Source organism: Orcinus orca, chromosome 11, assembly GCF_937001465.1.
Source record: "Orcinus orca chromosome 11, mOrcOrc1.1, whole genome shotgun sequence".
Lineage (NCBI taxonomy): Eukaryota > Metazoa > Chordata > Mammalia > Artiodactyla > Delphinidae > Orcinus > Orcinus orca.
The window spans coordinates 39,219,200-39,246,958 of record NC_064569.1 but is presented as its reverse complement, the minus strand read 5'-3'; the positions used below and the strand labels follow the sequence as shown (position 1 = coordinate 39,246,958).

Genomic DNA, 27,759 nt, shown 5'->3' with positions numbered 1-27,759 from the left:
CTGGGCTCCCCAGCTGGTGTCCTGGGATGTGGTGTGCTTTGGGGCTGGGGTAGCATGGGATCCCTCTGAGGACCCAGATTCTGGTACTAAGGGCTAAGGGAGGGGAACCTGGACCTCAGCCTTCCCCAGCCTTCAGCTTGAGCCTAGCGTGCTCCGGGCTCCCCAGTCCACACGAAGCCTGCAAAAGCTGGCAGGAGGGTTAGGAGGGCTGGACCCTAGATTCCCTTCCTGTCCCTGCCTGCCTTTTACCCACTTCCCTGCAACCTCCTTGCCTCTGGACTGAATTAGTTGGTGCCTTGGTTTCTCTGTCTGTACCTATTTAAGCCAGAGGCATTAGCCAGGATTTTGCTTGAAGATCGCTTTGTCTTTGAGGCGTTAGAGAGGCAGAGGAGAGAGGGTCCCAGAGTTGCTGGGTTTGGGGTTGGAAGGGGCAGGTCTTGCCCTTTCTCGTGTCCTTTCTGACTCTAGCTCCTCGCAGAAGCCTGGTTTCTGGCTCGTACTGCCTGCTTTGGGGGATCTTCATGCATCACCCAAATGGGCCATCGGTCACTTCATTAGCCAAGGCAGGAGAAGGGGAAAAGACTAGTTGGTCCAGGCAGAAAGTCAACTCCCCTTCCCTCAGCCACATCCCTGGACAGGAAGGTTCTGCGTGGGGTCCTGGGGTGGGGATGAGGCTGTAAGGAGACCAGAGTGGGAAGACTGCAGTCTTGGGTGACTTGTCTCTGCTTCTTGCCAGGTGGGAGGGACCTGTCCACACCCTGGCTCCCTGTACCGCAGTGCCAGCCGTGTGCTTCCCCCGGGCTGACGTTGCCCCCTTCCTCGCCAATTGGGGTGGGGGAGTCAGTGGATGGGAGGCCCATGGACTTTGGTTTTATAATGTAACCAGTGTGTGTTTGTAGGGGGGGAGGGTGTGTATACCATGTATTTCAGTGAAATATTTAATATATTTAAGTATCAATAAAAGTCAAACTCTTTGTAAAATTCCCTGTTCTCTGCAGCTGTTCTGGGCTGTGGGTTGGGTCAGAAGTGGCAGAGCCTGGCGTAGGAGGCAGGCCCCAGTCTGGGGGCTCTGTGGACCTCTCTCGTCTGTGGTCAGAGGGCTTCCTCTGGTTTTCTTCTTGCCAAGGTGAAACGGCAGCGTCTTCACAGAGCATGACTACTCCAAGACCTGTCAGCATCACGAGGGGCAGGGTGTCTTCCGAGATTTGTCACTCCGACCCCTGCCATGCATGAGCTCAGGAACCCCTGTGGTGGTCTTTCCAGTGCCCTGGCCCCTCCCAAGCCAAACACCAAGTTCTGGCTCCTTCAGGAATCTCTCACAATCCTGATCTCCCAGGAATTTGGGTATTGGAATAATTTCCCTCCCCCTCACTTGCAGTGCACAAGAGTGACTTCTAGTCCAATCTGTTTATTCTGTGTTCTCAATCCCCTCCTCCCATTAGGCAGCCATTGGAACCAGCACACCTCCCTCTTTCCCTCTTTGCCCTCCATCCAGAGTTTATCTTGTCCTTCTGCAAACACATCCTGCTCAATATAGACTGAAGTTTCTGTCATTGAGAATAGAGTGATCTATAAACCTGGAAAAGAGAGGTAGGGTCTCAGATTCAGCCAGGTTAGGCTGGATGGGGGCGGGGGTGCTCAAACCTAGAATGGGCAGAGGTGGTGATGAAGAAGTGGGGCTACTGCCAATGGATGGTGGTTAGAGGGGTGCGAGGTGGCAATGAAGGGAGCTGAAACACCCCGGGCCTCCCACAGGAGTGCTGTAGATCCTTGTGTCTATTCAGAAGTCATATCCGTAAGGCAAAACGCAAAGACACAGACCAATCTTTAGTTCCTTTGAATGCCAGCACTGCCCAGATTCTGGGGCCAGTTGTCCCTGGTAAGACCAAAACTTCCTATTCCATTTCCCAACTCTGACTAGAAATGCAAGAGTCTCCCAAGGATTTCAGTGAGGGGAAGGAGTAATACTTCCCTTGATCTCCCCACCCTCACCCTTCCAGCCTAACCTGGTCATTGGGCTTCTGATGAGGCCGTGGCGGGGGCTCCGGATCCATGGCATGGTGTCCTCTGGGCGCACTCCTGGATTGTGGGACCGCCAGAAGCTGAAGTTCTGAGCATCAGTCAGGGGGACTCTGAAGACCTGATTGGGGACTGAATGGTTGGGGGAAGGGCAGGTTATCCAATTTCTTAGAGTTGTCTGCTCCCTTTTGCGCCTCAGGGCATCACAAGCCCAGCCTAGCAACTGGGCCTGACCAGGTGCTGAGAAGTCCTGGAAATGTGGTCACCACACTGAGTTCCACTTCTGGATTCCAGCGTCTCTCCAGCATCTCGCACCCTTCCTTCATGGTCAGTGGAATCAGTCTTGGTTCCTCCTGCTTCTGCTATAAGCCCATCTCCAAGAGAGCTTTCCCCAAGTGCTAAGGTGGTGGAAAAACAAGTGGTCAACCCACTTGGTTTGTTTTCTTTCTTTCTTTGACCGTGCTACACGGCTTGTGGGATCTTAGTTCCCCGACCAGGGATTGAACCCGGGCCCTCGGCAGTGAGACCACAGAGTTCTAACCACCCAACACACTTGGAAAATGTGCAAGGTGAGTCTACTGGTTCTTTTTTTTTCCCTCTTTGCTCATTTCAGGTAATTCTCTGAAATTTAGCAGTGATACTACCTCATGTTTGGATATTACTAATAGATATCATTTATCAAGCACCTGTTATGTTCTAAATGTTGTATTAGGTATTAAGTGTTTTTAAAATTTTGAAATAATACCAGACTTACTTAGATTTTCTTTTTTTTTGGATTTTCACTTTTTATTTATTTGAATAAATCTATACCAGTGTATAAAAATTATATATATATATATTTTTTATTCTTTTTTTGCTGTACATGGGCCTCTCACTGTTGTGGTCTCTCCTGTTGTGGAGCACAGGTTCCGGACGCGCAGGCTCAGTGGCCATGGCTCACGGGCCCAGCCGCTCCGCGGCATGTGGAATCTTCCCGGACCGGGGCACAAACCTGTGTCCCCTGCATCGGCAGGCGGACTCTCAACCACTGCACCACCAGGGAAGCCCATAAAATTTGTATATTTTTAAAACAAAAAATTATAGCCTAATATTCTAGCTGTATGGTCTTTATAATCATTATTATTTTTTAAATCCCTAATATGCTATTGAGTAGATGTTATATTTTTCACTTAGTTGTTTTCCTATTAATCGATAAAAAGCTTTTAAAAAGTTTGGTCGTAGAAATAACAGATATTCCTCTTCATGCGTATCTTTTTTAGTTTCTGAAAGTATTTGTTTTTTTAAATTAAACTTTAATTTTGAGATAATGATAGATTCACATACAGTTGTAAGAAGTGAAAGACAGAGATCTTGTGTACCCTTTAGCCATGTCCTCCCAGCCCCCACCGAGGTAACATCTTGTAAAATTATAGCACTTTATTACAACCAGGGTATTAACATATTGATACAGAACGGTTCTACCACCACAGAATCCTGGAGTTGCCCTTTTATAACCACATCCTCCTCCCTCCACTCCTTGGTAATCAATAATGTGCTCTTCAGTTCTATAATTTTGTCATTTTAAGAATGTTATATAAATGGCATCATACAGTATGGGATCTTTTTTGGGATTGGCTTTCTTTACATAGTAGAATTCCCTGGAGATTCCTCAGTATTTGCATGTTTCAGTAGGTTGTCCTAGGTGCTTTTTTAAATGTACATTTTCTCTAACTTTCACAAAAAATGCGGCAGTATAATTCCGATTTTCAGATGATCCAGAGAGATTAAGTGGTTGAAGGAATTTCCCCAAGGTCACACGGCTTGTTTGGAGTTTAAACTCAGTTCAAATTCCAAAGCTTTGATCCTCACAACAATTCTGTAAGATTGGTAGAGTAGGCATTTTCTGGTTTTTTGTTTTGTTTTTTTAAATAAACGAGGAAGCAGGTTACAAAAGGATAAGTGATTGCCCAAGGTGAGACACTTAAAAGAGACAGAAATAGTACTCACACCTGGATCTTCTGCTTCCAAGTCTGATTCAGTGTTTATTTTATCTTTCTTACCCCACCATTCAAGTCTACTTTCTCCTTCTTCTTCTCAGTCTCTTCTTGGCTCTTTTTGCCCCCATCCCCTGCTCTATAACAATGCCCCACCACATCCCAGCCATTCTTTAGGAACTCAGACACATCTTTTCTGCCCCTAGCAGGTGACAAATCCCAGATACTTACATGTCTTTAACAACACCTTCCGTACAGCTTCCTGGTACCTTGTGTGGCTATTCTGGTGCACGGAATGATTCCCATCTTCTGAGATAATAGGGGGAAGCCTAGTGGGCTCTGGTTCTTTCTGGTCTGAAACGAGAGCAGACTTGCTCTGAGTACTTAGCAAATGGGGTTATTTGACTTTCTGAGTCTCTGGTCTCCATGCCAACCAGGCACAGGGCAGGGATCTCTCCAAGCCACTCACATCCGATTCTCAGGATCTCAGGAGTCAAATCAAAATGCCTGTGACAGAGGGGAGGGAGGGAGAACAGTGATCAGACCTTCCTCACTACTCTCTTGCTCCTCCCTGACTCCTGGTTTTGAGTGGCCTCCTGCTAGAATCAGGATATTGACAAATACTTAGGGTTAGTGTAGGTGAAAAAGGCCCCTTGTCTGGATGGATATTCCTTTCCTGAGATTGGCATATTTGCAGAGTTTCAGTTGGTCTAACTGGAAATTATGTTTAAGCTAAGTGTTGGAGGATAAGAAGGGATTCATGGGACATAGTAGTATCAGGAAGAGCATTTCGGGCAGCAAGATATCAAGTGCGCTAGAAGCGCTAGAGAGGTCTCAGCTTGCTGTTGACTTAGAGCTGGACTAGTGCTGGGTAAAGTGGAGAGGGACGGGGCCGGCAGCTGGAAAGGCAGTGTAGAGTAGGGTAGTGTAGACTTCGCATTCTTATGGGAGTTTAGGAATCTCCTCTGAGGCAAAATCTGTATCTTACAGTGACTGAAAAAACCAGACCTTCCTTACTCAGTGCTATGGTCTGAATGTTCCCATCCCCCCCAAATTCACTTGATGAAAACTTAATGCCCAAGGTAATCGTATTTGGAGGTGGGGCCTTTGGGATGTGATTCATGAAGGCAGAGCCCTCATGAATAGAATTAGTGCCCTTGTAAAAGAGACCTGAGAGAGCTTCCTTGCCCCTTCTGCCATGTGAGGAAACAATAAGAAGTGTGCAACCTGGAAGAGGGCCCTCACCTGCATCCTGATCCTGGACTTCCAGCCTCCAGAAATGGGAGAAATAAATTTCTGTTGTTTATCAGCCACCCAGTCTATGGTATTTTGTTATAGCAGCCGGAATGGACCAAGATACCCAGCCTCTTGTGTAGCGAGGCCATGGGCAAAGAGTTTTGGTAGGCCAATCAACACATCTTCTCCAGATTTTGAATCAAAGATTGGAGTTGCAAAGAAGCTGGGACCATGTAAAGTCTTTTTCTGTTGATGGAAGTTGGGGCAGTGAAGCTGCATCTTTTTGAGCAGCAGTATCCGGGGCCCAGTGTCCTTGCTGCCAGCAGTGCCCACCACAGCATCGAATGCAGTGGCGTCTGTGCCCAGCCAGGTCTGCAGCATGATTCTGAACGTTGTTTCTGGTTACCCTCTGCCAAGCTTTGTATTCTGTTCCTTCTACAATTTTTATAGGTTTCCCAATATTCCTTTTTTTATAAACTACTTCATTGTATAACAGAAAAAGTTGTATATATTTAATATATACAGCTTAATGAGTTGGGAGATAAGTATACACCTGTGAAACCATCACCACAATCTATGCCACAGACATATACATCACCTCCAAAAATCTCCTCCCACCTTCTTTGTTTATTGTTGTTATTATTTTTTTGACAAGAACATCTAACATAAGCTCTAACCTCTTAGCGAAGTTTTAAGTATATAACACAGTATTAACTATAGGCTCTGTGCTGTATAGTAGATCTCTAGGACTTATTCATCTTGCATAACTGAAATTTTATACCCTTTGATTACTACCTCCCTGTTTCTTCCTCCCCCCAGCCTCTGGCAACCACCATTTTATTCTCTGCTTCTATGAGTTTGATTATTTTAGATTCCTCGTACAAGTGGTTTCATGTAGTATTTGTCCTGTGTTTGGCTTATTTCACTTAGCATAATGTCTTCCAGATTCATCCATGTTGTTGCAAACGGCAGGATTTCCTTTTTTTTTTTTAAGGCTGAATAATATTCCATTGTATGCATATACCACATTTAAAAAATTCAGGGACTTCCCTGATGGTCCAGTGGTTAAGACTCCGCCCTCCCAATGCAGGGGACCAGGGTTCAATTACCTGGTCAGGGAACTAGATCCCTCATGCCGCAACTAAGAGCCTGCATGCCACAACTAAAAAAGATCCCGCATGCTGCAACGAAGATCTCGCGTATAGCAACGAAGACCCCACGTGCTGCAACTAAGACCTGGCGCAGCCAAATAAACAAATAAATCAACATTTTAAAAAATAATAAAATTAAAAAATATAAAAAACCCATTCATGCGTTGATGGACATTTATGTTGCTTCCATATCTTGGCTGTTGTGAATAATGCTGCAACGAATATGAGACTGCAGATATCTCTTTGAGGTCGTGATATCAATTCCTTTCAGGGTATCTATTAGAAGTGGGATTGCTGGATTATATGGTAGTTCTATTAATTTCTTGAGAAATCACCTTACTGTTTTCTATACTGGCTGCATCCGTTTGCTTTCCCACCACAGTGCACGTGGGTTCCCTTTGTTCCTCACCAATGCTGGTTATCTTTTGTGGGTTTTTTTGATTATAGCCACTTTAACAGGTGTGGGGTGACATTGTGGTTTTAATTTGCATTTCCCTCATGATTAGATGTTGAGCATCTTTTCATATACCTGTTGGCCATTTGCGTGTCTTCTTTGGAGAAATGTCTTTTCAGATCCTCTGCCCATTTTTTGTTGGATTTTCTTTTTTTTTTTTTTTGCTGTTGAGTTATAGGAATTCCATATATATTTTGGATATTAACCCTTTATCAAATACATGGTTTGCAAGTATTTTCCCCTGTACTATAGGCTGCCTTTTCATTTTGCTGATTGTTTCCTTTGCTGTGCAGAAGCTTTTTAGTTTGATGTAATCCCACCAATATTCTTTTAATAAATTCATGTTCTGCTTAAATAGGCTAGATTTGGCTTGCATCTCAGAATCCTGGGCTTGTCAGGAACTGGGTCAAAATTTGCCATTCTCTCTTGAAATTGTTAAGATAGCTGACTCACCTCTGGTGGATGGTGGGGATGCCCCCTCTGTTTTAATTAATTAATTAATTAATTTTTGGCTGTGTTGGGTCTTCGTTGCAGTGCGCGGGCTTCTCATTGCAGTGGCTTCTCTTGTTGCGGAGCAGAGGCTGTAGGCGCGTGGGCTTCAGTAGTTGTGGCTCACGGGCTCAGTAGTTGTGGCTCGCGGGCTCAGTAGTTGTGGCTCACGGGCTCAGTAGTTGTGGCTCGTGGGCTCTAGAGCACAGGCTCAGTAGGTGTGGTGCATGGGCTTAGTTGCCCCGCGGCATGCGGGATGTTCCTGGACCAGGGCTCGAACCCATGTCCCCTGCATTGGCAGGGAGATGCTTAACCGCTGTGCCACCAGGGAAGCCCCCCCACCTCTGTTTTATAGTCCTTCCCCAGCTCCTGCTTTCCCCCTTCATCCTGCTTGGCCCCACGCATTTGTCATCATCTGTCCCTCCACACTCCCTTTTGCACTCTAGTGGAAATCTCCTTTAACATTCTCTGAGACAATGACATTACCAGAGTGGGACACTGTTTGAATCCCCTCCCTTGACAGTTGAGGGCTTGGGCAGGTGGAAGCCTGGACTGAACCAGGGGCTGAACTTACTTCATCACAGTTTATAGCAATGAGGGGCCATTTCCTAGAAGCAGTGTCATTTGAGTTTGGTCGTTTGACTTTGGGCTAAGTGAAGGTGTCACAATGTCTATGGCCAAGTAAGTGTAGACTGAGGAGAAAGAGCAAGAGCATATTCCTAGTAGGCAGTGGGACCTGGACTACAAGTAATTATTGGTCTGGGTGCAGGTGACAGTGGGAGCTCTTTATCGGGTCCCGAGGCCTCAGACTGTTCTTTAGGGTACAGCCAGATGATGCTCTCTATTATCTCAGTTTCCAAGTAGTAGTCTTCCAGCTTCCTGTATGGGTTACTGTGTGCTTGGAGGTGTATTGGACAGTATCACCCACTTGGATGCCTTCCTCTTGACTCAAGCACCAGTTGGCATATTCCTCGGATCAGTATTTGGCGAGCTGGAAGGTATTTTTGGTAACCCGTAGCTTCTGCAAGCTGCCAAGTTTTGGAAGCCACCTGAGGTGAAGGGTGGTGAGGGGTAGGTGAGAATCATGCCACAGCTACTTGTGAAAGGGCATGTTCTGGGTAGAGGGATGCAATGAACTCTTTATAACTCCACCATGGCAAGGTAGATGAATCCATCATTTTGTTGGTAGATGGTATAACACAGGTTCTTCGCTCACCCAGTTAATACTATACTCCATATGTTTTTTTGTGATAAATAGATACGAAGGAAGGGCCCTGACAATTTCTTCTAGAGCCAGGCCATAAATTAGGAGTTGCCATAAGACCAGATTTAATGCTTTGAATGGACCATGAAGGACATACGGGGTAGTGCAAAAGTACTTGGGTGGACCTTCTACTTTTCCAAATTTATGTTGCAGATTTCTCAATAGTATAAGCTTCCCAGAGCCACTGGGATGGTCACAAAATCTTAGTTTTCCACTGCTTTGCCCATTGCCTCTGTTAGCTGGAACTGGGGCTGATTGGCCGCAATGTTTTCAGGCTGAAGAATTTTTAGAATGGGTCTACCTCAGTGGCTCCCAGGATTCTGACTTTCAGGTTAGGGTGTTGCAGAATCTGAGTACATGGTGGTGATAATATCTAACAGACATTACTTGCAGTTGTCTTGAAGTTGGTGTCATTGCAAGCAGAGTAATACCACCCTGACTAGAAATTTATACAAGATCAGTTTGAGAGAAAATGTTGTGGTACTGTACATAAAATATGACTCCTGTCTAAGAGGTCGTATCAGCTGTGGGGCATTAATCCCTCAAAGTTGAGTGGCGCGTTAACATGGATTGAAATTGGCTAAAGTATGTTTTGAAGGCTATCTTGCACTTATTGTCTTTCCTGAGATAAGGAAATAGTCAGTTCTTGGGGAGGAAGTGGACAAGAGCATAAACCCAGGGAGCCAGACCAATTCCCAGGGCACATTTTACACATGGGGACAGTTCCTTTGCCTCCAAAAATATCTTCCTCAAAGTGGTGCACTTGTTACACAGAGGAGGTGGAGGGGGCACGAGATAACAGAGAGGCTTAGTGCTGGTTGCAGACTGCTGATGTAAAATGGACTACACGGATATTCTAGAGATAACAACAATAAAAAGGGCTAATAATTAGTGAATGTGCTCAGCACAACTATAAAAGGTAGGTACTGTTACTATCTTATTTTGTAAATGGAGAAACAGAGGCCCAGAGAAGTTCAGTGATTTGCCCAGGGTCACATAACCAGCATATGGCAGAGACATGAGTTTAACCCAAGCAGTTTGGCTCCAGAGCCCATACTCTTAACCACCGCATTAAACTGGCTCTTGAAATCATCTCATCAGGCCTTCCAGGAAAGACCAAGGACTAAGGAAAAACATGAACTGATAGAACTAGCCTCTTAATGGGCTCCCCTGTGTACAGCTCAATGGGGGCCCTGTCAAGGGTGTCTGCTCAACTTGGAGAAGCCTTGAGTTGGGAGAGAGACATGATGATATCACCTTGTTCTAGAGGCAGATCCCTGCCTCCCTGAGATTCACGGAATTGTGGAATATCGTTTCCTATGGCCAGCATCGAGGGAGCAGAGAGGACTGGAACCTGGGGGGCCAGTCTTCAGTGGATTAGATCAGTCCCAGTGAGGAAAACCAGTGGGGAAATGCCAAGCCCCTGTGGAAAATGTGGTCTATCTGCTGCAATACAGACACAGTCATCCACCTTGGAGGTGCCCACTCCCTAGGCTTTGGCAGATTGTAGCTGTGAGTAGCTTGAGTACCTTCTCCCTCTGGTTTCAGGTGGATGGGGATGATGGTCTATAGCAGCTATGAGACATATGAGTGTTTCCAAAATACATTTCTGTAACTTCAGTATGTTTATCCATTTAGAAAGGCAGAGGGGCTCCGAGGTTTTGGCCAGTTCACTCTTGGCTGAATTGTGCCATTCATGCTCCTGTTTGAAAAGCCGGAACTACAGTGCCCTCTGCTGGAGTCTAAGTGGCATCTCCAGCTGTCTCCTAATAGCGGGTCACCAAACAGGCAGCTAGGAGAGGTCAGGAGAACTAGGAGACTGAGCAGAGGACATTCCAATCAGGGTGGGGAAAACCACCTATGGGACCCCTTTGACACGATCCAGAAAATGAGAATACAAGTGATATATGCTCGGCTTTTACCAAAAATGTGAGATTTACTTTTTCTTTGAAGAGATTCATTTGGAAGTAAGAGCAACTTGGAGGACTCATTGGTGAATTCCTCTGGGAGAAGGAATGATAAAGGCAGCAGTGGAGGAAGATGGAGTGAGGCCCTTTGGATGTGCGGAGCTTGGAGGTCATCGTGTCTGTGGCTGGAGGGCAGTCACTAGAGAGTCTGGCAGGGAGAGGTCATTTGTTTCAAGCCAAGAATAAGCATAAGCATTCTTAACCACCCACCCCCATCGATTTGCCTCTGAGACACCTGTCAGTGGGCAACGCCCTGAGTGTAGATTTGTGTTAGGATGATGCCTAGCTTGACCATGGGTTTTCATATATCGAGGCAAGGGAGTTAGTTGTCTCAGCAAAGGGCCAGAAAAAAGGGAATTTTTCTGAAATTCTGACATTCCTGGACCAAGAGGAGTGTCCAGGTATGACGCTAAGAGTAGGTGGGAGAACAGGGTTCAAAGCAGGTGGTGAGATAGATTCAGCAAAGAAAAAGACAGATATATGGCCATGCTCCCCTGGGCAGGACAGAGAAGGGAAAGTGTAGGCACTCAAGGTGAATGAACACAGGAAGCTGGGCTGAACCTGCAGAGGCAACTAGTAGTATTATCAGGAAGGGTGAGTCTGGGAGGGGCAGGAATCTACTGATTAGTAGACAAGAGAGTTCTGGTCACTGGTCAGGGATGCTCTTCTGTGGGTGGCTGCAATTGACCAGGCTCTTTCAGGGCCTGGATGAGCTATCCTTTGAAGCCAGCTAGCATTTGTTGCTTCTCAAGGAATCTTATGGTTAAAAATATTGCTTTCCATGGGAATTCCCTGGCGATCCAGTGGTTAGGATCATCACTTTCACTGCCAAGGGCCCAGGTTCAATTCCAGGTTGGGGAACTAAGATCCCACAAGCTGTGTGACCAAAAAAAAAAAAGGTACGTATATATGTGTGTGTGTATATGTGTGTGTGTGTGTGTGTGTGTATTGCTTTTCAGGTACCCTGTCCTGGCAAGTATGTTTTGAGTAGCAGGACAAAGATATTCCAGTCAGAGGAAAGGTATATATTCCATATGTAAATAATAACTTATTATGATTTATAACTTTCTTCCAATCATCTGTTGTACAGTTTTATGTGCTAGGTCTTAGCTGTATTACATACATTATATAATTTAATCTCCACAACAAATCTATAAGGAAGGCATTATTATCTCCATTTACAAGTGAGGAAACAGGCACTCTGAATTTGCTTAGCGAGTTAGCTCCATGAATCTGAATAACTTTGAGTACCTGATAAAAATGAGTTCCTGAAGTCAAGGATAGACCAAGGTATGCTCTCCACACTCAGTTTTCCTCCTTGGTTTTTCTATTTTGGTTCTTTATCAGGAGGAAAAGAAAGGAAGGAGGCAGAGACTGGCAGAATAGTTACCTGTGTTGACTCATGTCTATGAGTTTTCATTATGACTATAATAAGGAAAGCTTGAGTGGACCCTCACATCTACTAGAAGGGAAAAAAAACTTTCTTCAAAGAAAAATTGTGAATGACTTAAAAATATTATAGTATGTGTTAAGAATGAGAAGTGTTAATAAGTTCATTTTAATGGCTGCTGTTAAAGCCCTCATTGAAGGGCCAGTTAAGAGTGCGGTTGATTTGAGCATGGAGAACAGGTTGAAGTGCTAGTACAGGGGGACAGAAAAAGGTCAAGCCACTTGAGTGAATGTATTAACAAGGTGAAATCAGCCAGAAAGAGAGCAGGGCCAGAGAATCATTCTGAAGACAAGTGTGAATGACAAATTAGAGTCCTGCAAGATCACATGGAACTAAGGGTGAGCACAGTCAGGAACTGTGTGTTCCTTGAATTAATGAATGTAGAAATAGGGATTAGAAAGGCTTGGGTAAGCAAGGTGGATGGATGTTGTTTTCTAAGAGCCAAACAGAATGCTGTATTTTCTCCATACATACTTTCCCAAACCAGTTCTGAAGTAATAGGAAGGTATGAGCCAAGTTCCCCGTTACGGTGGTCCACATTCCCAAATCTCTGCCAGCTGACATATTTCAAGCAACCTCAGCAGCACCAGGATTCAGAACCAGGTGAGCTCTGTTGCACTTTCCTGTTGATATGTTAAATAAGATGAGAGCTAAGAGCTTACTGTTTAATTTAGCAACATCACCATGGATGTGAGCATTGGTGACTAGACACAAAAGAAGTTTCAGTGGAGCGGTAGGGGCAAGAGCCTGATTGGCATGGGTTCAAGAGAGACTGGCAGGGCTTCCCTGGTGGCGCAGTGGTTGAGAGTCCACCTGCCGATGCAGGGGACACGGGTTCGTGCCCCGGTGTGGGAAGATCCCACATGCCGCGGAGCAGCTGGGCCCGTGAGCCATGGCCGCTGAGCCTGTGCATCCGGAGCCTGTGCTCCGCAATGGGAGAGGCCACAACAGTGAGAGGCCCACGTACCGCAAACAAACAAACAAACAAACAAACAAAAAACAGAGACTGGCAGGATATTTAGAGACAGAAAGACCAGACAACTCTTTTGAAGAATTTTTCTGTATGGGGGGTGGGCAGGGAAATAGGATGTAGGGCTTTAAGATGGAAGAAATTATAGCATGAATGTAGGTAGATAGGAATGGCCAGAGATAGAAAAACTGATGCAATAGAGTGTGAAGAATATTGGAGTAGTGTCCTTGAACAGTCAACAATATGAGATCTGATGCACAAGTGGAGGGGCTGGTCTTAACAAGTGTGTAGACCATTCACTTATTATAATAAGACATATACAGGCACAGATGCAGGTAGATGGATAGACATGATTTTGTGAGAGGTTATAGAAATTATCTTCCAGTTGCTTCTGTTTTCACTGTGAAATAGAAGGAAAGTCATTATGTGAGAGTGAGGATAGGAGATGAGGTGTTAGAGGTTTGAGGAAAGAGAAGGTATGAAGTGGCCTTCAGGAGAGTGAGAGAATGCGTAGGACAAGGAAATGTAGTCTGACTTCTGGGCAGCCATAGAGGCCCACTTGAGTTTAGTGAACAGGAATTTAAGGTGAGGCCAATCAGCATGGTGGTTTTTCTCTTGTCGATGAGTATAAACTACTTTTCCCAGGAGTTTTGATATAATCAGGAGTGGGAAAGGGGAGAAGGTGGCGGAGAAAGAAATGGGGACAATAGCTTGAGGGGACCATTTGGTCAAGAGAGGATTCTTTTTTTTCCCCAGATGGAATGATTACAGCACATTTGTTTACTTATGGAAATGATCTGGGAAGAGGGAAAAAACTGAGGGAGAGGGGGATAATTACAGGAGCAAAATCTTTGAGGAAAGTGTGGATGAGATCCAGTATGCAAATGGAGTCAGTTCATTCATTGTACCAGAGGGAAGGTATAAATGCAGTGGAAGGTTAGATGTGACGATGGAAAGTCTCTTTTGATTGCTTCTATTTTCAGTTAAATAAGGAGCAAGGAAGTTAGCTCAGAGTGAGGATCGAGAGGGGATTTTAGAGATTTGAGGAGAGAGGGGGAGTTGCCTTGAGGAGTGGGAGAGTGGCTAGGGAAATATAATAGGATTTTCAGGAAGTCCCAAGTGCTCACTTGAGATTTGTGGTTATGGTACTAATCATTCTAGGAAGACTAGATGTCCTAGGAGGAGGGCCAAATACGCATACCTTTGTCTTCATAGGTTTCCCTGGGGCTCCACACTCCAACTCCCTGGAGTTTCATAGCCTTATCCTGAGCTTCTAGAGTCAGCCTATGTGCCCCGGAGCTTGGCCATGTGGTCCCAGACTTCAGCTCCTGGGCAGCTCAAGTGGCTTCAAGGAAATACTATGAATAGAACATAATTACTATTGAGTGGAATTTTCAGGTGGAAGTCTGAATAACATGGTTGAAGCCAAAGTTGGCAGAGGGTAGCCAAGTTCCCTGAATGTCTTTGTGCACAGATATTTCAGGATGTGCACAATTAAAATGACTTGTCAAGAACCTACAATATGCTGCCACTTGAGGGCAAAAGACACACATAGATTGAAAGTGATGGGATGGAAAAAGATATTTCATGCAAATGGAAATGACAAGAAAGCAGCTGTAGCAATACTCACACCAGACAAAATAGACTTTCAAACAAAGTCCACAGAGAAAGACAAAGAAGAATACTATATAATGATAAAGGAATCATTATATTATGAGAAGAGGATATTACACTTGTTAACATATATGCACCCAATATAGGAGCACCTAAATACATAAAACAAATACTAACAGACAATAAAGGGAGAAATTGACAGGAATACAACAATAGTAGGAGACTTTAATACCTCACTGACATCAATGGACAGATCTTCTAGACAGAAAATCAATAATGCAACAGAGATCCTAAATGACACAATAAAACAGTTGGACTTAATTTATATCTACAAGACACTACATCCAAAACAAAACAAAAACAAACAAACAAAACAAACCCAGAATACACATTCTTTTCAAGTCACATGGAACATTCTCTAGGATAGACTATATAAAGGACACAAAACAAGACTCAAAAATTTAAGAGGATAGAAACTATTTCAAGCATCTCTTCTGACCATAACAGTATGAAACTAGAAATCAACCACAGAAGGAAAAATGAGATAAAATGGCTTGTCAGAAATAGGAGATGAGTTACAGGGTTCTGGCTGGGATGCAGTGAAAGCAGTCTGTGATCAAAGTGGGAGTTGGAAGTGCTTTGTTATGGTTTTAGCCTTGAATTCCTTCTAGATTTTGAAATTTGCTCTTATGAGGATGAAGCTCTTGCCTCAGCTCTACACATGGCTGGCTCATTCTCATTCTTCATGGTGTGGCTCAAACATTACCTCCTTGATTACTGCCTAAAGTGGGCCTCTCAGGCTTCCCTGGTGGCACAGTGGTTAAGGATCTGCCTGCCAATGCAGGGGACATGGGTTTGAGTCCTGGTCCGGGAAGATCCCACATGCCCCGGAGCAACTAAGCCCATGCACCACAACTTCTGAACCTGCACTCTAGAGCCTGCGAGCCACAACTACTGAGCCTGCATGCCACAACTACTGAAGCCTGTGTGCCTAAGAGCCCATGCTCTGCAACAACAGAAGCCACCACAGTGAGAAGCCTGTGCACTGCAATGAAGAGTAGCCCCCGCTCGCCTCAACTAGAGAAAGTCCGCGCGCAGCAGTGAAGACCCAACGCAGCCAAAAAAAAAAAATAATAATAATAATAAATAAATAAATAAAGTGGGCCTCTCCAAGTTACTCTCCATCATGGGATCTGCAAACTCAGTTGCCTATAAGAGTCAGGCAGATAATGTTTATGAGTAAAACAACTAAGAAACCTGTCCCATCTAAAGGGGCAGCTGCTACTTTGCTCTGGTCAGCTGTGGTCATGTGGGAATTTAGGGCCAGTGTGGCCAGTTCTAATTTTTAAGAGAAGTCAGAAATGTGGATTTTACATAAAACCTCCTGATTTTTAGATGTGGGTCCAAATTTTTTAAGAAATCACTCTGCAGGCTGAGTCCGGCCCTCTGGCCAGCAGTTTATAACTTCTGATCCATTGCATCAACTCTCCCACCCTATATCCTTCCCAGTACTTGTTATATTCTGTGAATATCTTGTTTGTTTATTTACCTGTTTATTGTCTGTGTTAGTCACTGTTGTATTCCTAGTGCCTAACACAGTGCCTGGCACAATCAGTTCCCAATAAATAATTATCTGATGTTGGATGAGAAGGGGAGTCTGGATTGGTGCCTTACTTGGAAGGTTTCTATGTATTCTGAAATTATATATATAAATTATAAATATGAATATATGTATATATGTGTGTGTTTATATAGAGGTGTGTGTATATATGTATATACGTAAATATATGTGTATACACACACACACACACACACAAACACCTGTATATGGCAAATCTTTTCTCTTAGTCTCTCTTTTATTTATTTATTTATTTTGGCAGTGCTGCATGGCTTGTGGGATCTTAGTTCCCAGACCAGGGATCAAACCCAGGTCCTTGGCAATGATAGCACAGAGTCCTAACCCCCGGACTGCCAGGGAATTCCCCTCTTAAGTCTCTTTCTTGCCTTTTAACTTTATGATGTCTTTCGATACAGAATTATAACTTTTATTTAGGAAAAATTGTCAATCTTTTCTCTTAGGCTTCTGGGGCTATGTCCTATGGGAAAGTTTTCCAAATTAATTTAAAAAGTGTTTTTTTTTTAATTTTTAATTTTATTTTTGGTTGCATTGGGTCTTCATTGCTGTGTGCGGGCTTTCTCTAGCTGTGGCGAGCGGGTGCTATTGTTTGTTGAGGTGCGTGGGCTTCTCATTGTGTTGGCTTCTCTTGTTGCGGAGCACGGGCTCTAGGGTGCACGGGCTTCAGCAGTAGTGGCACACGGGCTCAGCAGTTGTGGCGTACAGGCTTAGTTGCTCCGCAGCATGTGGGATCTTCCCGGACCAGGGATTGAACCCGTGTCCCCTGCATTGGCAGGAGGATTCTTAACACCTGTGCCACAAGGGAAGTCCCTATACTTATTTATTTTAAATCTGCCTTGTAATCCAAACATTTACCAAAAAATCCTCTTTTCACTTACTTGATAGTGAACTTTTTTTTTTTTTTTTTTTTTTTGCGGTATGCGGTCTTCTCACTGTTGTGGCCTCTCCCGTTGCGGAGCACAGGCTCCGGACGCGCAGGCTCAGCGGCCATGGCTCACGGGCCCAGCCGCTCCGCGGCATGTGGGATCTTCCCGGATCAGGGCACGAACCCATGTCCCCTGCATCGGCAGGCGGACTCTCAACCACTGTGCCACCAGGGAAGCCCGATAGTGAACTTTGAAGCACAAAAGTTTTAAATTTTGATGGAATCCAATTTATCTGTCTTTCCTTCTGTCACTTACGCTTTTGTTGTCTTTTCTTAGAAACCACTGCCTAATCCCAAGGTCATGAAGATTTTTCTCCTAAGAGTTTTAAAGTTTTAGCTCTTACATTTATGTCTATGGTCCATTTTGAGTAAATTTTTGTGTATGGTGTGAGGTGGGGTCCAATTTCATTCTTTTGCATGTGATTATCCAGTTTTTGCCGTACAATTTGTTGAAACGACTATTCTCTCCCATTGAATTGTCTTGGCATTCTTGTTGAAAATCAATTGACCATAAATTAAGGGTTTATTTCTGGACTCTCAATTCTGTTTCACTGATCTATATGGCAATTCTTATGCCAATATAACACGGTCTTGATTATAGCAGCTTTGTAGAAGATATGAAATTGGGAAGTATGTCCTCCAACATTGTTATTCTTCAAGATTGCTTTGGTTATTCTGGGTCCCATATATTTCCATATGAATTTTAGGATATCTTGTCAATTTCTACCAGATATCATTATCTTTGGGAGGTATTTCTTTTTTTAAAAAAATTGATATATAGTTTACATAAAATGTTAGTTTCATTTGGGTGATATTTCACTACAAGGAATTCTAAGCATCTAAAATGTGTCTGGAAAGGGATCTCACATTTATTCCCCCCCTGCATCCTAACTCACATATTGAATTTGGCAAATATTCAGGAATCTCCAACTTGGTCCAGGACACTTATCTATGTTTTTATCAGTAATCCTTTAAGGTACCCTAGTTTCTTTTTGTTTTTTGTTTTTTTGGCCGTACTGTGCAGCATGCGGGATCCTAGTTCCCCCACCAGGGATCGAACCCACGCCCCCTGCGTTGGGAACGCGGAGTCTTAACCACTGGACCACCAGGGAAGTCCAAGGTGCCCTAGTTTCTTGATGTATTTTAGACTATTAAGTGTGAATAGCTCAATATTATATATATAGTAGAAGCTCTTCTAAAGAAGCTCCATTGAGGGTACTTCCCTGGTGGTCCAGTGGGTAAGACTCTGGGCTCCCAATGCAGGGGGCCCAGGTTCAATCCCTGGTTGGGGAACTAGATCCCACATGCATGCTGCAACTAAGAGCTCGCATGCCGCAATGAAGATCCCTCATGCCACAGTGAAGATCCTGCATGTTGCAACTAAAGATCCCGCATGCCGCAAATAACATCCAGCGCAGCCTAAATAAGTAATAAATAAATAAATAATAAATATTAAATAAAAGAAACTCCATTGAATAGACTTGCTAGATTAATTAATGTTCTCCATTTCCTCTGAAAAACATATTAAAAAATGCCTGCAACACTCCAGTTGCAGCCAAGAGCTACTCTAGAGTATACCTGCACACTTACGCTCCCACTGGAGTTGTGTGCACACCAAGAGCCAGCTGTGGTTCTTCTCCCCATACAATTTATGCCAGGTTTATTCTGTAATTGCAATATTGCAATTTAATGATATATTATTTCAACTAATAGAATATGTATTTTTAAAAAAAGAGCAGTGAGTGCCTCCATGAGATTTACCAGGGGCACCCAACGCGAACAGTCCCAACCTTTCTACACAAAATGTAACAAGCAAGCATGAAATAAATTTATGAGATATTAAAAAAAAAAGAGCAGTGGTTTGTATAAAAATGAAATTGGGGCTTCCCTGGTGGCGCAGTGGTTGAGAGTCCGCCTGCCGATGCAGGGGACACGGGTTCGTGACCCAGTCCAGGAGGATCCCACATGCCGCGGAGCGGCTGGGCCCGTGAGCCATGGCCACTGAGCCTGCGCGTCCGCAACAGGAGAGGCCACAACAGTGAGAGGCCCATGTACCACAAAAAAAAAAAAAAAAAAAAAATGAAAGTGAATGCTTTGGAAAAACTCAAACTTCAAAAAATTACACTTTGAATTCAAATGGATGTGATTTAGAAAAGTACCATTTTGCAACTATCATAGAAATAATTGAACCATCACTATATACTAAAACTAGTAAGCGAAAGTTTGATGAAGAATAGGGTATTTACATTTTTTCAAACTATCTTCCTGGTAATTATTACTAATTACAAAACAAAGATAGTAACTTGACAGTGGAGAAAACTGGAAAACACCACCTTAATCAAATGGTCAAAGTTAACATCACCAATAATGGGACAAAATGACATCACAAGCCTCCTGATGTGATGTATTGAAGACATGATATTGCTTAGTCCTGCCAAAAATATTTAAACCTAATCTAATCTTGAGAAACATCAGACAAACCGAAATTAAGAAAAATTCTATAAAATATCTTGCCTGTACTGTTAAAATTGTCAATGTCATGAAACAAAGCATCAGAGGAATTGTTCCAGATTAAAGGAGACTAAAGAGACATGCCAACTAAATGCAATCCTTATTGGATTGATTGATTTATCAATAATTAATCAATTTAATTGGTTAATTAACCAATCAAATAATTGATTAACCAATTATTTCTATTTCTATGATCAGTCTTATCCTTAATTTTATCCTAGAAGGAAAAATTTTGTTCTAAAGGACATTAATGGGACAATTGGCAAAATTGGAATATAGACTATAGATAATTAAATAGTATTGTATTGGTGTTAAAATTGCTGAGTTTGATACCTATACTGTGGGTTGTTATCTAAGAAAATGTCCTTATTCTTAGGAAATACAAACTGAAATATTTGAGAGTAAAGGATATAACATGAGCAGCTTATTCTCAACTAGCTGAGAAAAAAAATAGATGTTTATATATAGATATGTAAATATATAAATTATATATATATGGAGAGAGAGAGAGCAAGCAAATGTGGCCAAATATTAACAATTGACTAATTTGGGTTAAGGGTATAGGGAATTTCTTTTGTACCAGTCTTACAACTTTTGTATAATTTAAAAAAAATTATTTATTTATTTTTGGCTGCATTGGGTCTTTCTCTAGTTGCCGTGGCTTCTCTTGTTGCAAAGCATGGGCTTTAGGTGCATGGGCTTCAATAGTTGTGGCGGGCAAGCTCTAGAGCACAGGCTCAGTAGTTGTGGTGCACAGGCTTTGTTGCTCCGTGGCATGTGGGATCTTCCCAGACCAGGGCTCGAACCTGTGTCCTCTGCATTGGCAGGCGGATTCTCAACCACTGCACCCCCAGGGAAGCCCTCTATAATTTTGAAATTATATCATGAAAATACATTATTTATTTATTTATTTATTTATTTATTTTTGGCTGCGTTGGCTCTTCGTTGCTGCACGCGGGTTTTGTCTAGTTGCGTTGAGCAGGGGCTACTCTTCATTGGGGTGTGCAGGCTTCTCATTGCAGTGGCTTCTCTTGTTGCGGATCACGGGCTTCAGGCGCATGGGCTTCAGTAGTTGTGGCTCGTGGGCTCTGGAGTGCAGACTCAGCAGTTGTGGCACACAGGCTTAGTTGCTCCGCAGCATGTGAGATCTTCCTGGACCAGGGCCCAAACCCCTGTCCCCCGCATTGAAAGGCGGATTCTCAACCACTGCGCCATCAGGGAAGCACTCTATAATTTTGAAATTATGTCATGAAAATACATTTTAAAGATGGTTAATTAACCATAAAGTTTATTTCCTTTCCCTCCTAAATTTGCTAAAATCACATCAAAATAACAACAACAACAATAATGGCATTAACCTTCAAGGTCAAAGAGAGAGCAAGGATACAATAGCAAGATGATATATTTCAGTGGAAATATCTTTTGAAAAATGGAAAGTAGAGAGAGGGGTAGTAACAAATTTATCAGAATAGGAAAAGTTTTAACTTAAGTTTCTGCAGTGAAGGATACATGCAGAATTGAGCTAATTCATTTGGGAGGCTCAAACCTTAGAACGTAGCAGGTACCACAGAAGGTACAGGTAAAGACTAGGTCCGAGAACAGGAAGGTGGTCACTGAAACTCTGTCTACAGAGCACGTGGCACAACCAGGCAAACCACCATGCCCCAACAAGGAGATAAAAGATTTCTCTGTCCAGCAATCCCACTTCTGGCTATATATCCAAAGGAAGTGAAAACAGGATCTTGAAGAGGTATCCTCACTCTCATGTTCATTGCAGCATTATTCACAATAGCCAAGATATGGAAACCTAACTGTCTGTCAATGGATGAATGGATGAAGAAGATGTGATGTGTATATATATATATATATATATATATATATATATATATATATATGCCATGAAATATTATTCAGTCATGAGAAAGAAGGAAACCCTGTCATTTGCAACAACATGGATGAAACTTGAGGGCATTATGCTAAGTAAGATATGTCAGACAGAAGAAGACAAATACTGTATGATCTCACTTAGACGTGCAATCTAAAAAAGCGGAACTCAGAAACAGAGTAGAATGGTGGTTGGGGGGTGAGGGGATGAGATGTTGGCCAAAGGGTATAAACTTCCAGTTATAAGATGAATAAGTTCTGGGGATCTAATGTACAACATGGTGATTATAGGTAATTATACTGCATTATATACTTGAAAGGTACTGAGAGAGTAGATCTTGAATGTTCTTACCACAAAAAAGAAATGGCAATTATGTGACGTGATGGAGGTATTAGAGCTAATACTTTGGTAGTTATCATCTTGCAATATATTTTAAGCGTATCAAATCAACATATTGTACACCTTAAACTTACACAATGTTATACGTCAATTATATCTCAATAAAACTGGGGAAAAAGAGAAAGATTTCTCTGGAGGAACTGAATCTTGGAGGCACTGCACTCCTGCACAAGATTTACTGTGAGGGACGGCATATGGTGCAAGACTAAAAATACGATGATTAAGTGAAAATCGAGATCCTCAAAGGTGAGACTCAGTGCCCCCTTCACCTGTCTTGATCCCAGTATGCTAGCAGACAAACATGTAACCAATCCCCAGAGAAGCAATTATAGTGTTCTTCCCTCGAGAAAATGTAGAGATCCAGAGGAAAGCTCCCAGTGAAGCCCACAGTGGATATCTACCCCTGCCCTCCAGGCTTCTAGTCAGCTTTTTAGTTCCTCACTCTTAACTTATAATGGAGAGCCAAAGATCACCAGTTATTTGACAATAGTTATCAATGAGGAAAATAGAGATCAAAATAAACTCATAGGAAAAAGGGCGCAGAGGAAACACAGCTAATGCAGAGAACAGAAGAGAATTTCAAATAAAGTATAATATCCCTAAAGAAAAAAGAAGACATGGAAAAGGAAAACCAGAGGACCAAAAACAGCCCTTGGAAATTAAAAATATAGTAACCAAAATAAAATGTTATGATACAAAGGTATGGTGATTTTGCTGTAGGTCCACAACTTCTTTATTACCCCTTCCCTTGAGTGTGGGCTAGATTTAGTAATTCTCTTCTAACAAACAGAATAAGGTGGAAGTCACAGTCACTTCTGGGACTGTCATAAAAAGGCATTGCGGCTTCCTTCCTCCTCCCACTCTCTCTCACTCTCTGATCACCTGCTCTGAGGAAAGTTAGCTGCCAAGTGAGAACAGTCAGGCAGCTTATTGGAAGGCCCACGTGGTGAGAAACTGAGGTGTCTTGTCAATAGCCAGAGAGGAACTGAGGCCTCCAGCTATGAGATGACTGCAGCCCCTGCTGACATCCTGTCTGCAACCACAAGAGAAACCCTGAGCCAGAACCAACCAGCTAAACTGCTCCTGGATGCCTGATTCACAGAAACTATAAGGTAATAAATGTTCGTTGTTTTAAGCCTCTATGTTTTAGGGTAATTTGTTACACAGAAATAGATAATTAACACAGAAGGTTGGAAGATAAAAGTGAGGAATGTCCCAAAGAGTAAATGTTTTAAAACCCAAGGGAAGCATAGAGAAAGTTAAATTAAGTTACAGGACCAGTTCAGAAGGTTTTAGAGCTGACAAATGGAAGTTCCAAAAAGAGAGGAGAGAAAATAGAGAATAAATTAATAAAGAAATAATAAAGGAAAATTTGTCAGAAATAGAGTGCACAAATTTCCAGATTGAAAAAGCTCAGGGAATGTCTATCACAGTGAAGGAAAAAAGATCTACAGCAAATTCCAACATTATGAAATTTCAGAACACTAGGGAACAAAAAGAAAATCAAAAGCTTCTGGAGAGAAATACATCATACACAAAAGAATCCAACTGGAAGTTAGAGGACAATAAAGGTATAACTTCAAAATTCTCAGAAAATGATTTTCGACCTAGAATTTCATATCTGGAAAAACTGACAATCAAGTGTGAGGGTAGGGCTTCCCTGGTGGCACGGTGCTTAAGAATCCTCCTGCCAATGCAGGGGACACGGGTTTGAGCCCTGGTCCAGGAAGATCCCACATGCCGCGGAGCAACTAAGCCCGTGGCCACAACTACTGAGCCTGCGCTCTAGAGCCCGCATGCCACAACTACTGAAGCCTGTGCGCCTGAAGCCCGTGATCCGCAACAAGAGAAGCCACTGCAATAAGAAGCCTGCACACCGCAACTAGGGAAAGCCCACGCACAGCAACGGAGACCTGACGCAGCCAAAAATAAATAAATAAATAAATTCATTAAAAAAAATGTGTGAGGGTAGAATAAAATCATTCTTCACTCAAAAATATACCTCTTACACATTCTTAGAAAACTATTCAAGGATATATTCCAGGAAAGGGAGAGAGTAAACCAAGAAAGAAAACATGGGATCCAGGAAATAGGGAATAAAACTTTGGAGAGAGGCAAAAGCAAGTTTCAGGACAAGAGCTATGCGCCAGGAGTAGGAGAAGGCAGAGTATAGGAGTAGGAGAGAGAAAGTTTGGGAAAAAAGGAATTGGTAGATAATTTGTTGTGTTTTGGTAGATTATTTGTTGTGTTTTGAGTGATTGGAAAAAATATCATTGGGCATTTAATAGAGCTGTTGAAGTAATTTGTGGAAAAAAGTAACAGTAGTTACCTGGAGAGCTAAGCAAGTGAAAAAATGGTGGCAATTCTTAACTCTAGGGATGAACAAAAAATTGAACAAAAAAGTTATTATAGTGACATTATTTGGCTTAGCAGTGAACAATTTTTACATATTTGTAAGACTACAAGACTATAGATTTAAACTTGTATGTTCTATTGTTACATCCCAAATCATCAAATTTAGTGGCTTAAAACAACATCCACAGGCTTCCCTGGTGGTGCAGTGGTTAAGAATCTGCCTGCCAATGCAGGGGACGTGGGTTCGAGCCCTGGTCCAGGAAGATCCCATATGCCATGAAGCAGCTAAGCCTGTGCGCCACAACTACTGAGCCACAACTACTGAGCCCGCGAGCCACAACTACTGAAGCCCGCATGCCTAGAGTCCGTGCTCTGCAACAAGAGAAGCCACTGCAATGAGAAGCCTGCGCACCGCAACAAAGAGTAGCCCCTGCTCGCCACAACTAGAGAAAGGCTGCGCGCAGCAACGAAGACCCAACGCAGCCAAAAATAGTAAAAAAAAAAAACACCCCAAAAAACAAAAAAACAACATCCACTTACTATCTCACAGTTCTGTAAGTCTGGTAGTCTCTGCTTAGTCTCACAAGGCTGAAATCAAGGTGTTGGCTGGGCTGGGGTCTTATGTGGAGACTCTAGGGAAGAATCCATTTTCAGGTTCATTCAGGTTATTGGCAGGATTCAGGTTTTTCTGGTTATAGGACTGATGCCTTGCTGACTGTCAGCTGGGACACTCTCAGCTCCTAACTGCCACCCACATTGGCATGGAGGCCCCCTGCATCTTCAAAACTGCACATGCTTCCAATCTCTGAATTCCTCTTTTGCTGTTAACTGGAAAAAACCACTCTGCTTTTAAAAGGCTTGTGTGATTAGATTAGGCCCACTCACATAATCTCCTTTTTTCCATGTAAAGTAACAATCACCAGAGTGTTATCCATCATATTCTGAGGTTCTGCCCACATTAAAAGGGGAGGGGATTATATAAGGGCAAAGTTCATTGAGGGTCATTCTTAGAATTTTGCTTACCACAAACCTAAAACTGTCACATAACTATACTGGAAAAACTAGGATGAGAGAGGGGAAGCACACAGTATAGTATAAGAAAGCTAAATTTTCAACTCTCGTAACAGGAGGACAGTATGTAATAACCCAAAATGGAAGAAGGGAAATTTGTGGGTTAGGCCAAGTGTGTTTCTCTGAGAGAGGGTGAAGAACTCCTAATTTGGAGACAATAGCATCCCCGTGGCATAATGCCAGGACCCAGCTGGGTGGGGGCAAGCAGGGGAGGGCTGGTGTAGGCCTATTAAGGGATTCCTAGTGTCCATTAGTGGGAATGTGTGAAACAGAGCTGAATACGTGAAACAGAGCTTCTCTGATGGAATTAGAAAGAGAACAGAGTGTGCCCAATGGAGGCCTGTACAAGATCAGTCCTTCTCCATCTTAACGTTGTACTTTATTTTTTCCCAGTTATCCCCTCCCTTTACCCCAACGCAACTTTTGCTTTAGTACCTGCCCACGCTTAGTTTCCTTCACATGGGTTCTCCATTCTGCCTAGAATACCCTTTCTCCTTCATTTCTGTGCTTTCAAGCAATTCATCTTTTAAGACCTTAATCTTGTCACATTTCCTGTAAACCCTCCCTTTAGAATTAGTTTAGTCACTCAGTATCACTTATTCATTCACTCACCCTACAAATATATTTGTCAAACCTCTATTATGTGAGGTACTGCTAGGTATTGTGGATATAATACAGGTCTGATATATACTCACTGCCTACTAAAACTCCTTCAATGGTTCCCTATAAAGTTAAAAGGTTTAGCATGGCTAACAGTATACTCAGTTATCTGGCCCCTGCCTAGCTTTCAAGGCCTGCTTCTCACCTCCTGTCTATGCTTTATCTGTACCCAAGGACTTGGAGTTCACTTAATAAGGTTCTCTCAATTCTCTGTTCCTTTGTCTGTGCTGTATTCCCTTGTCATCTACTTGGTGAACTCCAATCATCCTTTAATGCTCAGTCCTGGAAGCATTTCCTGTGTTAGGTCTTCTCTAAAGGATCCCCCTATTCTCATTTCAAATCCAGTAGCATCAGGTACTTCCTCTTTTGTGGTTCCATAGCATTCCATATTTAATTGAATGCAAATTTTTTTGTTTGCATGCTTATCTTCATCTGATGGTCAGCTACTTTATGGCAGAGAGAGGTCTAATCCTATCCATCTTTGTAACGCTAGTCACCAACGTAAAGCCTGACACATAGTTGGTGCTTAATAAATGTTGACTAAATGAGCAAATGAATAAGAATACACTTATTCGGTTGAACAAATTGGGTGTCTTAATAAGGATATTAAATGACAGGAGAGGGAATGGATATCTTCCGTATTCCATAATTTTAACTAGGATAATTGTTAATCTTGGGGGATAAAACTCTAACCCAAAGTAGGAAAAGAAATGGCTAAGAAGTGGCCCTTCTAACCCTCTATTCTATGTTCCCCTTACATGTTTCTTCAGTTGTGTCCCTTTTCTTGTTCCGAAAGGCATTTTGATATCCTAATAGATATAAGTTGAAGAAGGCCATCTTGGGTCCTCCCTGTCCTCTTCTGGAATGTTCAGGCGGGAGCACTGGAGTCTGTTTGGTAACCATGGTAATGTCCTGAAGAATCACTATGACTGACACTCCCTTTGTATAAGGAGGCACAGGATTTATGAGTTCACAGTGGGGCTGGAGTGGGCTGGAGTGGCACAGGAAACAAGAGCCAGTCACCCTTTTGCTTGCCCTAGTCTTTTTTTATTTTTTTTATTTTTTAAAAATGTATCTATTTATTTATTTATGGCTGTGTTGGGTCTTCGTTTCTGTGCAAGGGCTTTCTCTAGTTGTGGCAAGCGGGGGCCACTCTTCATCGCGGTGCACGGGCCTCTCACTATTGCGGCCTCTCCTGTTGCGGAGCACAGGCTTCAGACGCGCAGGCTCGGCAGTTGTGGCTCACGGGCCCAGTTGCTCTGCGGCATGTGGGATCCTCCCAGACCAGGGCTCGAACCCGTGTCCCCTACATTGGCAGGCAGATTCTCAACCACTGCGCCACCAGGGAAGCCCTGCCCTAGTCTTATTTGCAGAAAGCAGTGAGTAGAAAGAGCAATGACCTGGGCTTAAATCTTAGTTTTGCCATACTCTAGGTGTCTGACTTTGAATTGATTAAGCTTCAGTTTCTTAATTAAAAAAAAAGGGCGGATATCTAGTTCATAGAGTTATGAGAATTAAATGAGATAATGTGTGCAAATTTCCTCAGCATAGTGTTCTGCATATAATGGAACCTTATATATGTATATAATGCATATAATAAATCTGAATATGGTACTTTCAAAGTTATTTCAAGCAGCAGTGTGCTGAGCCAGTTCATACTGACTTTTGAGAGCTACTTGCTAAATTTTCAGGCATTTTGCAAGCTGGTTGTTAAGCCATTATTATTATTA

General features: G+C 42.9%; 1 protein-coding gene across 1 annotated transcript; it reads right to left on the bottom strand.

Annotated features, from left to right (window-relative positions):
- Positions 1–1,392: 1,392 nt before the first annotated feature.
- On the bottom strand, positions 1,393–26,930 carry TEX49 (testis expressed 49). The gene is made up of 4 exons (XM_049694660.1): positions 26,788–26,930; positions 4,224–4,346; positions 2,007–2,151; positions 1,393–1,577 (listed from the first exon to the last, which is right to left on the bottom strand). Exons 1-4 carry the CDS (start codon positions 26,864–26,866, stop codon positions 1,529–1,531), a joined length of 396 nt encoding a protein of 131 aa, XP_049550617.1. The 5' UTR covers positions 26,867–26,930; the 3' UTR covers positions 1,393–1,528.
- Between the last annotated feature and the right edge of the window lie 829 nt (positions 26,931–27,759).